General features: G+C 54.6%; 2 protein-coding genes across 2 annotated transcripts in view; both read left to right on the top strand.

Annotated features, from left to right (window-relative positions):
- Positions 1-14,286, top strand: part of TPM2 (tropomyosin 2) — a 57,712-nt gene that overhangs the window by 40,681 nt on the left and 2,745 nt on the right. The window lies entirely within an intron of this gene.
- Positions 9,309-14,286, top strand: part of LOC140911042 (gamma-secretase subunit Aph-1b) — a 29,833-nt gene continuing 24,855 nt past the window's right edge. The window contains exon 1 of the mRNA XM_073343248.2: positions 9,309-9,570. Coding sequence (XP_073199349.1) covers positions 9,458-9,570 — 113 coding nt within the window. The 5' untranslated portion in view covers positions 9,309-9,457. The remainder of the gene's footprint in view (positions 9,571-14,286) is intronic.

The raw sequence follows: 14,286 nt of genomic DNA, 5'->3' as shown, positions 1-14,286 counted from the left end.
TATGGTCTTTTCTATTTTCCTCATTAGGATTTATCTTCCACTTTTTAAAGGATGCCTTTTTTGCCTCTCACTACTTCTTTTACTTTGTTGTTTAACCACGGTGGCTCTTTTTTGGTTCTCTTACTAATTTTTTTAATTTGGGGTATACATTTAAGTTGAGCCTCTATTATGGTGTCTTTAAAAAGTTTCCACGCAGCTTGCAGCGATTTTACTTTTGGTGCTGTACCTTTTTAATTTGTTTCACTAACCTCCTCATTTTTGTGTAGTTCCCCTTTCTGCAATTAAATGCTACAGTGCTGGGCCGCTGTGGAGTTTTCCCCACCATAGGGATGTTAAATTTAATTATATTACGGTCACTATTACCAAGCGGTCCAGCTATATATAATACCTGAGAACCCAGATATGGTGGGGAAGCCCCAGATGGCAGGTGAGCCAATGCCCCCACCCAACTCTAGACTGGCCCAGGCACCCCAAAATTGGCCCTTGTTTCATCTTCAGCTGATTTGGCACCTTTGATGCGAGTGCCCCATGTTGGACTGCAATTTCAGCCGGGTCTGCTCTGGGGAGTCTCAGGCCCGTAAGCAGCCCTCCTGGTAAGCTGATAGTCCCCTTGGACACGTACGGAGTCTGAGTGTCAGCCCTCATTGATGCTGGATGCAGGCAGACTCTCGACCATCAGGACCTCATCCAGCCCCTGGATCTATCACTGGGAGTCATTCGGCTGCAATGCATCCACGGGGAGGTGAAGCCCTACTCCAAGGCCTGGGTCATCGTGATGGTGAAGGGGGAGGCACAGACCATGACGGTAGGCCAGCACCAAGGCTAGCATATCCTGTTATCTTGGTCCACGGCTAGAGGGGATTTGTGGAGGTCCTGCATGCTGCAAACCTGGGGGTCCCATCAGCCTGAAGTGGCCTTTGAGGGAGAGCCCTTTGAGGAAGTGGACGAGGCACCCGAGAAAGCACAGGAGTGAACTTCTAACAAGGGAGCCCGGGGGAGGACCTTTTGAGCCTGATGAAAGGGCTCTCCTCCTCCTACCCTCTGAGGAGTCAAAACTCCTAGCACGCTGACAGGGGGCTTATGGGATCATTCGCCAGGTTGGGCCGGTCACCTATGAAGTGTCCCAACCCGACTGGAAGGAAAATGACATGGTAAATCTGTCATATCTGTTAAAGGTATGGCGGAAGCTCGAGGGGCTGCTGATCACCTCATATGCCTTGGAGCCAGACTTAGGGGCCCAGCTTCCTGACCTAACGGACTCTGAAGGGCCACAACTGGGGGATACTCTGACTGAGGAGCAACAGAAGCAAGTCAGGAGCCTGCTGAAAGCATTCCCTAAAACCTTCATGGCTCAGCCAGGACAGACTACACTTGTACAGCATAGAATATTGATGAACCCGGGAGAAGTTGTCTCAGAGACCATGAGGTCATTCATAGAATCATAGAATATCAGGTTGGAAGGGACCTCAGGAGGTCATGAAGGCAATTGCCATGCCAAACACCCGAAATAGTTGAGAAGGAGGTCCAAGCCATGGTGGAACTAGGCATAGTCGAGAGGTTCCAAAATGAGTGGCACAGTCCCCTTGTTCTGGTCCTTAAGCCTGATGAGACCCTTGGGTTCTGCCTTAATTTTCCAGAGAGTCAACACCATCTCTAAATTCGATGCTTACCTGATAACATGGATCAATGAGCAACTAGACTCACTCAGTGATGCCCAGAAACACCCTGGATCTCACCAAAGGGTACTGGCAAATTCCACTGGAGCCAAGCTCCAGGGAGAAGACTGCATTCACTACCCTGACCAGGCTGTACCAATTCACCTGGATGCTTTTCGATCTCCATGGCACCCCGACCACCTTCCAGCAGCTGATAGACTGGATCCTACAACCCCATTATGCCTGCACTGCTGCCTGTCTCAATGAGACAGTGATTTACAGCAGCCACTGGGAAGACCACCTCAACTGGGTCACCACTATCTATAGAGCCTTGTGCACCACCAGGCTGACTGCTAACCCCAAGAAGTGCAAGATTGGGTGGCAGGAGATTACTTATCTGGGATACACCCTGTGGCAAGACCAAGTATGGCCCCTAGTGGGAAAGCTCCAGGGTCTGCAGGCCTACTCAGCCCCCTACCACAAAAAGACAGGTGTGGCAATTTCTGGGGCTAGCAGAATATTACCACTACTTTGTCCCCAATTTTGCCTCGATCGTGGCTCCTGAAAAAAGATAGTCCCCGATGTGTGCATTGGATGGATGAGTGTGGACGAGTCTTCCAGAGTGTGGACGGGCCTTCCAGACCCTCAAAGACCAACTGTGCCAAGAGCCAGTGCTCATAGAATCATAGAATATCAGGGTTGGAAGGGACCTCAGGAGGTCATCTAGTCCAACCCCCTGCTCAAAGCAGGACCAATCCCCAACTAAATCATCCCAGCCAGGACTTTGTCAAGCCTGACCTTAAAAACTTCTAAGGAAGGAGATTCCACCACCTCCCTAGGTAACGCATTCCAGTGTTACACCACCCTCATAGTGAAAAAGTTTTTCCTAATATCCAACCTAAACCTCCCCGACTACAACTTGAGACCATTACTCCTTGTTCTGTCATCTGCTACCACTGAGAACAGCCTAGAGCCATCCTCTTTGGAACCCCCTTTCAGGTAGTTGAAAGCAGCTATCAAATCCCCCCTCATTCTTCTCTTCTGCAGACTAAACAATCCCAGTTTCGTCAGCCTCTCCTCATAAGTCATGTGTTCCAGTCCCCTAATCACTTTTGTTGCCCTCCGCTGGACTCTTCACAATTTTTCCACATCCTTCTTGTAGTGTGGGGCCCAAAACTGGACACAGTACTCCAGATGAGGCCTCACCAATGTTGAATAGAGGGGAACGATCACGTCCCTCGATCTGCTGGCAATGCTCCTACTTATACATCCCAAAATGCCATTGGCCTTCTTGGCAACAAGGGCACACGGTTGACTCCTATCCAGCTTCTCGTCCACTGTAACCCCTAGGTCCTTTTCTGCCGAACCGCTACCGAGCCATTCTGTCCCTAGTCTGTAGCAGTGCATGGGATTCTTCCATCCTAAGTGCAGGACTCTGCACTTGTCCTTGTTGATCCTCATCAGATTTCTTTTAGCCCAATCCTCTAATTTGTCTAGGGCCCCCTGTATCCCATCCCTACCCTCCAGCATATCTACCTCTCCTCCCAGTTTAGGGTCATCTGCAAACTTGCTGAGGGTGCAATCCACACCATCCTCCAGATCATTTATGAAGATATTGAACAAAAACCAGCCTGAGGACCGACTCTTGGGGCACTCCACTTGATGCCAGCTGCCAACTAGACATGGAGCCATTGATCACTACCCGTTGAGCCCGACAATCTAGCCAGCTTTCTATCCACCTTATAGTCCATTCATCCAGCCCATACTCCTTTAACTTGCTGGGAAGAATACTGTGGAAGACCATGTCAAAAGCTTTGCTAAAGTCAAGGACTGCCATCTGCTGTTCAGCCCTGACTTCAACTGGGACTTCCTTTTACAGACAGATGCCTTAGTAGTGGGACTGGGAGCCATCCTCTCCCAAGAGGTTAACAGGGAAGAGCACCCCATATTATATATCAGCTGCAAGTTGCTCTTCTGAGAGAAGAACTACTCAGTTATCAAGAAGGAAGCTCTGACAGTCAAGTGGGCCATGAGTGCCTTGAGATATTAGCTCCTGGGACCCCCTTTGTGCTTCTGACTGACTGCTCCCCTAAAGTGGCTGAACATGGTCAAGAAAATGTCTGCCTGACTGGTGCATTGGTATCTCACCGTGCAACCCTACACGTTCACGGTGTGTCATCGGACTGGTAGGGACCACACCAATACCAATTTCTTCTCTCGGTTGGGAGAAGGGGACTTTGCCATCTCTTTGCCTTTTCCTAGAGATGGACTTGAGGGGGTGGGGTGTGTAATGTGGTGGAATGGCCTCCCTCTGGACTTGAGAGCAAGGCACCACTATACTCCCCCGGTTGGCAGAGCCAAACCTGCATCGGAAGTACCAGGGTGGGACAGGAAGTATAAAGGGAGGGCCCTGCAGCTCAGTTACCAGGAACCAGGGAAGGAGACAGATGTCTCCAGTCCACTGCAGAACTCCAGAGCTGAACCAGCTACTGTGCAGCACCCTGACCCCAGGGAAAACTGACCTGGAGAGGAGTTGCCGGGTCTGCCATCTGCAGTGTACCCCGAGGAGACCGAGGACTCTTGGACTACGGAACCCCCTGCCCAGACTGTGGTACAAAGTAGCCAGAGATGCTGGAATAATTTGTATAGTGGGAGTGCTGAGAGCCATTGAGCCAAACCTTGCGTATGATGGAAACCACTTCAAGCCAAGGGGTGCAGCAGCCCTCCCAGCACGACTACTTCCAGCACCTATGGAAGTAGCCCAAGGGAAACACACTTTAGTCCGGTTTTATTAGAATCATAGAATATCAGGGTTGGAAGGGACTTCAGGAGGTCATCTAGTCCAATCCCCTGCTCAAAGCAGGACCAATCCCCAATTTTTGCCACAGATCCCTAAATGGCCCCCTCAAGGATTGAACTCATAACCCTGGGTTTTGCAGGCCAATGCTCAAACCACTGAGCTATCCCTCCCCCCGAAGGAATCAGCATGTTTCAGTAGGATCCCCACTGACCCAGTGGTAAAATTATTCACCACTGTTATGGCTCTGGGCTGGGACCCTGTGGAGTAAGGTAGGCCTGGAACCCCTACCCTCTGCTGCCAACCCCAATCCCAGGGTGGCAGCCTATTCACTCCAAGGCCAGAAGGCCTGTGCATTGCTTGTGGCTTGCCCAAACCAGAAGACTGTAGGCTCCAGACTGTATTTGGTGGCTGCCTTAGCCAGGTTAGGCTAAAGCCTGCTTCCTGCTTTGTCCTGCCCCCAAAGGGCCAGAGCTCTAGAGTAGGGGTGGCCAAACCATGGTTGTGAGCCACATGTGGGTCTTTTACAGGTAAAGTGAAGCTTGCAGAGCCCCCCACATCACCACCATTCTCCACCTATGGGGGTGGGTGGGGGGGAGGCTCAGGTCCTCTGCCTGGCAGCGGGGAGCTGGGTCTTCAGCCCAATGGGGAGGGGGGTCTCCAGGCTTCAGCCCCATGGGGCATACCTGCCGGAGTTTGGGGCTTGAGCAGGGCTGAAACCAATGGGAGATGCCAACAACAGGGATTTGTCCATGCCCCATCCCTCTCAGGGAGTTTGGTGCCTTGGCCTGGGCTGCAGGGACACACAGCCAGAAACCATCTCCTGGAGTCAGGCTGCTTTGTGACAGTGAGCTAGGCAGGGGCCTCATACCACACAGCAGCTGGAGGAGGGGATACTCTCATAGTTTTTAGCCCAGTGGTTAGATGCGGGAGCCCAGGTTCTGGCAGACAGGAGGGAACTGACTCCTAGGTTTCCCACAGCCCAGACAGGTTCTATCACTGGGGTAGAAGGTATAATGTGGCAGCTCCACAATCTCCTCCTGATGGATTCTGAAAGTGCTGCAATCCCGTCAGCAGACTCTTAGCACCTCTACGGGATCAGGCCCTGCAGTGAGCTAGGCATGCATTCGCCCGTCTCCCTGGCTTGTGAATTGCTCTAGGGCTGGGGCATCCTGATGCCCAGAGTGGGGCAGGAGTGCAAATGCTGACAGGCAGACTAAACAGGGCAGAGTTTTGTGAATTGCAATAGAGCCAAACCTGGGACCTGGTGCCTAAATACCGTGGTGAATCCCTCCTATGGGACCGTCCAGCCCATTCTACACAAGTGACGTTTGGGGCCCAGCTTGAACTGGTTCATTGATTGGGATAAAACCCAAATAGACACCTCACACGAATGCATCTTGTGTGTGGGAGATGCAGCGCTGACAGCTGCTGAGAAGAACTGGACCAATTCCCCGGGCACTCAACAAACGGAACTGACTCAGCTCTGGGACCACCTCTTCTAAAGCAGCAACCCCACCCCACCCAAAGGGGGTCAGACACTAAACGCAAATAGAAACATGCTCCATTCTTCTTGACACATCATTGCTCCTGTGCTCAGTAACGCCCCAGCAAACATACTGTCTGCCAACACGGCACCAGTAGCCAAGTCACTGGGAAGAACATATCAAACCCAGCAACAGCCCAACTGGTTGTGACACAGGCATGCCTCAGCAGGCACAACACACCAATGTCTGACCAGTGTCTCACTCAGCTAGCAAAGCATGTGCTCTGAGGAGAAAGTCCAGGATGTGCACCTTAACACACGTGAAACAGCCTTCACCAAACCAGGACACTTCACCAGAGCAGTAGATCTCATCATGGAATGAGCCACCCTAATACTCCGAGAGAACCTGCTTCCACACAGAAATAAAACCCCCTTTTACTGCACACCCCAGTTGTCACCTACCACCCCACATTGGAACCCATATGGCATGTCATCAGACTACAACCTGATGGGGACCTGAAAGAAAATTTTTCCTGAACCCCCTCTTCTGGCCTTCAAACTACCCCCAATCCCCCGTCCTCTTCATCCGAAGCAAGCTCTCCGTAGACCAGGACTGTAGTGGTCTCTCGCTGTCAAGTGGGGAGGGAGGCCACCCCACCTCGCCACGTCAGGCAGCAGCACTTGGGCTTGGGTCCTGCTGGTGGGGCCAAGCAGTCAGCAGTTTGTAGCTCGCAGCCTCCCCGCAGAAGCAAATGACCATTAGCAGTCTAACAAATTTATTTGAGCATAAGCTGTAGCTCACTCATTTATTTATGCTCAAATAAATTTGTTAGTCTCTAAGGTGCCACAAGTCCTCCTTTTCTTTTTGTGAATACAGACTAACACGGCTGCTACTCTGAAACCTGTCATTAGCAGTCTGGAGCTCTAGCCCCTTGGGCGTGGCAGAGCAGTAAGCAGTCTTTAGCCCAGAGTCTCCAGGCCAGGGAAGACAGCAATTAACAGCCTATAAGGGAAGCTGTGGCCCTCTGGGTGGGACAGAGCAGGGAGGTTTAGCCTAAGCCTCCTGGCTAAGGCAGACAGTAAACACAGGGTATGTCTACACTAGGCACCTGTGCTGCTACATCCATGCCACTAAAAGGTACGCAGTGTAGCCACTGTTCGACAAAGTGCTGTTCACACTGGCACTTTCGTCTGTAAAACTTTTGTCATTGGAGGGTGTGTGTGTTTTTTTCACACCACTGAATGACAAAAGTTTGACCAATAAAAGTTCAGTGTAGACAAAGCCAGGCTAGAGCAGAGTTGGCCAAACTATTTGTCCACACTGAACTTTTGTGGAGGGGGCGGGGGCGGGGAGAGGAACTCAGGGAGGCTCACAGGGTGTTCTAACTTGGGGGAATGGAGGACTCAGGGCGATCTCAGGGAAGCTCCCTGCCAGGCACGTGTATCAGACTGGGAAATCATCTCCCTGTAAAAGCGGGAAGGGCAGCCGTATTGATTTAAATGCTGCTTCCCTCCTTTCTTGGCTGGCCCCCTTGCTGCGATATGTCCGATTCGGGTTGTGAGGTCCATGGCAGGGTCGGCCGTGAGGTGTCAGAGCGGCAGGGCCTGGCCAAGCAGATGATCAGACCCACCCACCTCAGGAAACAGGTGCATCCTCTGTGCTCCGCACGTGGTTTGGCTTGGCTGAACTTTGTGCCTGCGGCAGGGTTGGCGTCCAAGCTTCCTGGCAGGCCAAGTTCATTCCTGGAGCTCCCACCCTGCCCTTCCCCTGAGCTCAGGGAGGGAGCTTCAGCGCTCTGCTCTGGGGGGGAAGGATCCAAAAGGCCTGGCTCCAGACGACCCCGCCCCACCCTGGCCTTCGTCCCCACAACTGACCCCAGACTCTCCCCCCGCCCTGGCCTTCGTCCCCACAGCCTACCCCAGACTCCCCACCCACCCCGGCCTTCGTCCCCACAACCGACCCCAGACTCCCCCCCCCCCCCCGCCCCGGCCTTCGTCCCCACAGCCGACCCCAGACTCCCCACCCCCCACCCCGGCCTTCGTCCCCACAGCCGACCCCAGACTCCCCCCCCACCCGCCCCGCCCTTCGTCCCCACAGCCGACCCCAGACTCCCCCCCCACCCGGCCCTTCGTCCCCACAACCGACCCCAGACTCCCCCCCACCCACCCCGCCCTTCGTCCCCACAACCTCCCCCCCGCCCCGCAGCCGACCCCAGACTCCACCCCCGCCCTTCGTCCCCACAGCCTCCCCCCCCGCCCCGCCCCCACAGCCGACCCCAGACTCCCCCCCCCACCCGCCCCGCCCTGTCCCCACAGCCGACCCCAGACTCCCCCCCCACCCGCCCCGCCCTTCGTCCCCACAGCCGACCCCAGACTCCCCCCCCACCCGCCCCGCCCTTCGTCCCCACAGCCGACCCCAGACTCCCCCCCCCACCCGCCCTGCCCTTCGTCCCCACAGCCGACCCCAGACTCCCCCCCCCACCCGCCCTGCCCTTCGTCCCCACAGCCGACCCCAGACTCCCCCCCCACCCGGCCCTTCGTCCCCACAACCGACCCCAGGCTCCCCCCCCCCGTCCCGTCCCGTCCCGTCCCGCCCCGCCCCCACAGCCGACCCCAGGCTCCCCCCCCCGCCCCGCCCCGCCCCCACAGCCGACCCCAGGCTCCCCCCCCCGCCCCGCCCCCACAGCCGACCCCAGGCTCCCCCCCCCGCCCCGCCCCGCCCCCACAGCCGCCCCCAGGCTCCCCCCCCCCGCCCCGCCCCGCCCCCACAGCCGCCCCCAGGCTCCCCCCCCCGCCCCGCCCCGCCCCGCCCCCACAGCCGACCCCAGGCTCCCCCCCCACCCGCCCCGCCCCCACAGCCGACCCCAGGCTCCCCCCCCCCCGCCCCGCCCCGCCCCCACAGCCGACCCCAGGCTCCCCCCCCGCCCCGCCCTGTCCCCACAGCCGACCCCAGGCTCCCCCCCCACCCGCCCCGTCCCCACAGCCGACCCCAGGCTCCCCCCCCACCCGCCCCGCCCTGTCCCCACAGCCGACCCCAGGCTCCCCCCCCCCCCGCCCCGCCCCGCCCCGCCCCCACAGCCGACCCCAGGCTCCCCCCCCGCCCCGCCCTGTCCCCACAGCCGACCCCAGGCTCCCCGAGGTCAGCGCCCGGCTCCTTTACTCAGCCCCCAGGCGCGTGCCGGGCAGGGCAGAGGGAGCCCCGGCCCCCCAGGAGCCCGCGCGGCCCCGGCAGGAGGGAGGGTCACAGGGGCGGGGCCCCCGGCCTGAGCGGGTCCGTCGCACCCCGGGGCGCGCGCTGCGGCCCCAGGCGGGGCTCGGGGTCACCAGCGCGGCCCCGCGGAGGGGCCCAGCGCTCGCCCCGGCGTTGCCCTTTTAACGCGGCCGGGCTGCGGGACGTGATGTCACCAGGCCCCCGGAAGGGGCGGGGCCAGGGCCGGCGAGGCGGGACCGGGACCGGGACCGGGAGCCCGACCGACTGACCGAGCCCTGGTGCCCCCGCCCGGCCCGGCCCGGCCCGCCATGACCCTCCCCGTCTTCTTCGGCTGCAGCTTCATCGCCTTCGGGCCGGCGCTCGGGCTGCTGCTCTTCACCGTGCTGCGGGACCCGCTGCGCGTCATCGTGCTCGTCGCCGGGTGAGTGCGCGGGAGCGGCCCGGGGGGGGGGCCCGGGCGGAGCCCCGGGGGGGGGGCCCGGGCGGAGCCCCGGGGGGGGGCCCCTGCTGCGTGCCCCGGGGGGGGGGGCCCTGTTGCGTGCCTCGGGGGGGGGGCCCCTGGCGGAGCCCCGGGCGGACCTGCTGCGTGCCCCGGGGGGGGGGGCCCTGGCGGAGCCCTGGGGGGGGGGCCCCTGGCGGAGCCCCGGGCGGACCTGCTGCGTGCCCCGGGGGGGGGCCCCTGGCGGAGCCCCGGGCGGACCTGCTGCGTGCCCCGGGGGGGGGGCCCCTGGCGGAGCCCCGGGCGGACCTGCTGCGTGCCCCGGGGGGGGGGCCCCTGGCGGAGCCCCGGGCGGACCTGCTGCGTGCCCCGGGGGGGGGGCCCCTGGCGGAGCCCCGGGCGGACCTGCTGCGTGCCCCGGGGGGGGGGCCCCTGGCGGAGCCCCGGGCGGACCTGCTGCGTGCCCCGGGGGGGGGGGCCCTGGCGGAGCCCCGGGCGGACCTGCTGCGTGCCCCGGGGGGGGGGGCCCCTGGCGGAGCCCCGGGCGGACCTGCTGCGTGCCCCGGGGGGGGGGGGCCCTGGCGGAGCCCCGGGGGGGGGGGGGGCCCGGGCGGACCTGCTGCGTGCCCCGGGGTCAGAGCCAAGGGTCCGACCAGCCCCGCGTCCTGTCCGCCGTCAGGGGCCGGCGCCCCACGGGGAGCGAACAGGCGGCGAATCCCGCAGTGACCCATCCCCGGTCGCCCATTGCCCGCCTCTGGCAAGCAGAGGCCAAGGCCACCATCCCTGCTAATAGCCATTGTTGGGCCTGTCCTCCAGGAGCTTACCTACTTCTTTTTTAAACCCTGTTATACTCTTGGCCTTCACAGCCTCCTCTGGCAAGAATGACAGGTTTCAGAGTCACAGCCGTGTTAGTCTGTATTCGCAAAAAGAAAAGGAGAACTTGTGGCACCTTAGAGACTAACCAATTTATTTGAGCATGAGCTTTCGTGAGCTACAGCTCACTTCATCGGATGCATACCGTGGAAACTGCAGCAGACTTTATATATACACAGAGAATATGAAACAATACCTCCTCCCACCCCACTGTCCTGCTGGTAATAGCTTATCTAAAGTGATCATCAGGTGGGCCATTTCCAGCACAAATCCAGGTTTTCTCACCCTCCACCCCCCCACACAAATTCACTCTCCTGCTGATGATAGCAAGGAGTTCCACAGGTTGACCGTGCGCTCTGTGAAGAAATACTTCCTTCTGTTTGTTTTAAACCTGCTGCCTGTTCATTTCATTGGGTGACTCCTAGTTCTTGTGTTGTGAGAAGGAGAAAATAACACTTCCTTATTTGCTTTCTCCACACCAGTCATGATTTTATAGACCTCTGTCACATCTCCCCTTAGTCATCTCTTTTTCAAGCTGAACAGTCCCAGTCTTATTAATCTCTTCTCATTAGGAAGCTGTTCCATACCCTCAGTCACTTTTGTTGCTCTCTTCTGTGCCTTTTCAAATCCCAATATATGTTTTTTGAGGTAGGGTGACCAGATCTGTATGCAGTATTCAAGATGTGGGAATATTCTGGATTTATACAGAGGCAATATGATATTTTCTATGTTATTAACTATCCCTTTCATAATGATTCCCAAAATTATGTGCCAGAACCTGGGATGGGCAACAGGGGATGGATCACTTGATAATTCCCTGTTCTGTTCATTCCCTCTGGGGCACCTGGCACTGGCCACTGTCAGAAGACAGGATAATGGGCTAGATGGACCTTTGCTCTGACCCAGTACGGTCGTTCTTATGTTACCTTTTTTGACTGCTGCTGCTGCTCATTGAGTGGATGTTCTCAGAGAACTGTCTATAATGACTCCAAGATCTTTCTCTTGAGTGGTAACGCCTAATTTAGATCCAGTCATTTTGTATGTACAGTTGGGATTATAGCACTGGTTGTAGGTCTCGTCTGACCTCCTGTACAGCATAGGCCAGGGAACTGTCCCAAAATACTCTCTAGAGTAGAGCTTTTCAAAAAACATTTGCTCTTGATTTAAAATTTGTCAGGTTATGGAGTATCCACCATGATCCTTGGTAAATTGTTCTAAAGGTTAATTACCCTCACTGTTAAAAACATACACCTTCTTTTCAGTCTGAATTTGTCTAGCTTCGCTGTCCAGCCATTAGATCATGTTATGCCTTTCTCTGCTAGATTGAAGAGCCCATTATTAAACATTTGTTCCCCATGTGGGTACTTATAGCCTGATCAAATCACACCTTAACCACCTCTTTGTTAAAAGTTTATCACTAATTTTTTCTAATTTTTTAATCATTCTCATGGCTCCTCTCTGAACCTTCTCCAAATTATCACCAATTACAGGCATCAGAACTGGACACAGTATTCCAGCAGTAGTTGCACCATTGCCAAATAAAAAGGTAAAATAATCTCTACTCACACTCAAGATTCCCGTTTATACATCCCAGGATCGCATTAGCTCTTTTGGCCACTCTGTCATACTGGGAACTCATGTTTGGCTGATTATCCATCCCCCCCAGGGTGCTGGAACAATTTGTATAGTGGGGCTGCTGAGAGCCATTGAACCAAACTGTAATATAATGGAAACCCATTTCTAGCCAGGGGGTGCTGCAGCACCCCCTACACCCCTAGTTCCAGCACCTATGCACCCCCCCCCAAGCTTTTTAGAGTCTCTGTTTCCCAGGATCCTGTGAGCATGGTCGACATTCTGTGTTCCACACCTTTCCTAAAAGGTGGCGCCCAGAATTAGACGCAGCTCTCCAGCTGAGGCCTCACCCAGCACCAAGGAGAGCAGGACAATTGCATCCCATGGTTTTCGTACACAATTCCAGTTAATACACCCCAGAATGATACCAGCCTTTTTGCAACCGCATGATGTGGTTGACCCATATTCAATTTGTGATCCCCAGGATCTCTAACCCCCAGATCCTTTTTAGCAGTACTCTCACCTAGACAGTTGTTCCCCATTTTGTAGTTGTGCATTTGATTTTTCCTTCCCAAGTGAAGTACTTTGCACTTGTTTTTATTGAATTTCATCTCCTTGAATTCAGACCAATTCTCCAATTTGTCGGGGTTGTTTTGAATTCTAATTCTGTTCTCCAAAGTGCTTCCAACTCTCCCAGCTTGGTGTCTTCTGCAGATTTTATAAGCATACTCTCCACTCCATTATCCCAAGTCATTAATGAAAAAAATTGAGCAGTACCAGACCCAGGGCTGTCCGCTGCAGGACCCCGCTAGATACATCCTCCTGGTTTGACAGCAACCCATTGATAATGACTCTTTGAATACGGTCTTTCAACCAGTTGTGCACTTGCCTTATTGTAATTTCATCTAGACCACATTTTTCTAGTTTTCTTATGAGAATGTCACATGGGACTGTCAAAAGTCTTACTAAAATAAAGATACATCATATCTACTGCTTTCCCCATATCCACTTGGCCAGTAACTCTGTCAAAGAAGGAAATGAGATTAGTTCGGCATGATTTGTTCTCGATAAATCCATGCTGGCTGTTCCTTATAACCCTGTTTATTTTTAGACACTTATAAATTGATCTGTTTAATAATTTCTTCCAGTATTTTTCCAGGTATTGAAGTTAGGTTGACTGGTTTGTAATTCCGTGGTCCTCTTTGCTCCTCTTCTTAAAGATAGGTACTATGTTTGCCCTTCTCCAATCCTTTAGGATCTCACCCATCCTCTAGGAGTTCTCAAAGATTGCTTCAGCTAGTTCTGTAAGTAGGAACTAGAATGAATTTCATTAGGTCTTGCTGACTTGAATACATCTACTTATCTAAATAGTCTTGAATCTATTCTTTCCCTATTTTGCTTGCATTCCTTCCCCCTTGTTAATAGTAACTGTGATTTCAACTTAGTTTGCAATGGTGTTGTAGCCATGTTGGTCCCAGGAATGAGAGACTCGGTGGGTGAGGTAATATCCTTTATTGGACCAGCTTCTGCTGGTGAGCGAGACAAGCTTTTGAGTTTATACAGAGCCCTTCTTCAGGTCTGGGAAAGGTACTGAGAGTGAAGACAGCTTGTCTCTCTCACCAGCAGAAGTTGGTCCAATAAAAAAATTACCTCACCCACCATGTCTCATCAAGCTAGTTTGACAGGATCTATTTTCCATAAACCCATGCTGATTGGCATTAATTATATTACCCTCCTCTAATTCTTCATTATTAGAGTCCCATATCAGCTGCTTCATTATCTTGCCCAGGATCAATGTCTGGCTGACAAGCCCATAATTACCCAGGTCATGCTGTTTACCCTTTCAAAATATTGGCATACTATTTGCTTTCTTCCAGCCTTCTGTACCTTTCCCCAGCGTTCTAGGGCATTTTGAAAATCAGCAGTAACGGTCCAATGAGCTCCTCAGCCAGCCTTTCTAAAACTCTTGGGTTCAGGTTATATGGACCTGCTGTTTTAAAATATCTGATCGAGCTGCTGTGTGGCATTCTCCTGAGAAAGTAGTGGAATGGAAAGAGTTATATTGTCATATGATGAGCCTACAATATCCGTCTCCCACAAACAGAACAGAAATATTTATTGAACTCCTCTGCCTTTTCTCATTATTCTTGATAATTCTACTACTTCCATCTAGTAATAGACCAATCCATTGTCAGGATTCTGGTTCTTTCAAACATATTTTAAACATTCTTATTGTCCTTATCTCTGCTGGCC

Source organism: Lepidochelys kempii, chromosome 5, assembly GCF_965140285.1.
Source record: "Lepidochelys kempii isolate rLepKem1 chromosome 5, rLepKem1.hap1, whole genome shotgun sequence".
Classification (NCBI taxonomy): Eukaryota; Metazoa; Chordata; order Testudines; family Cheloniidae; genus Lepidochelys; species Lepidochelys kempii.
Note: the sequence above shows the minus strand (reverse complement) of the source record. Positions and strands in the feature narration are given on the sequence as shown.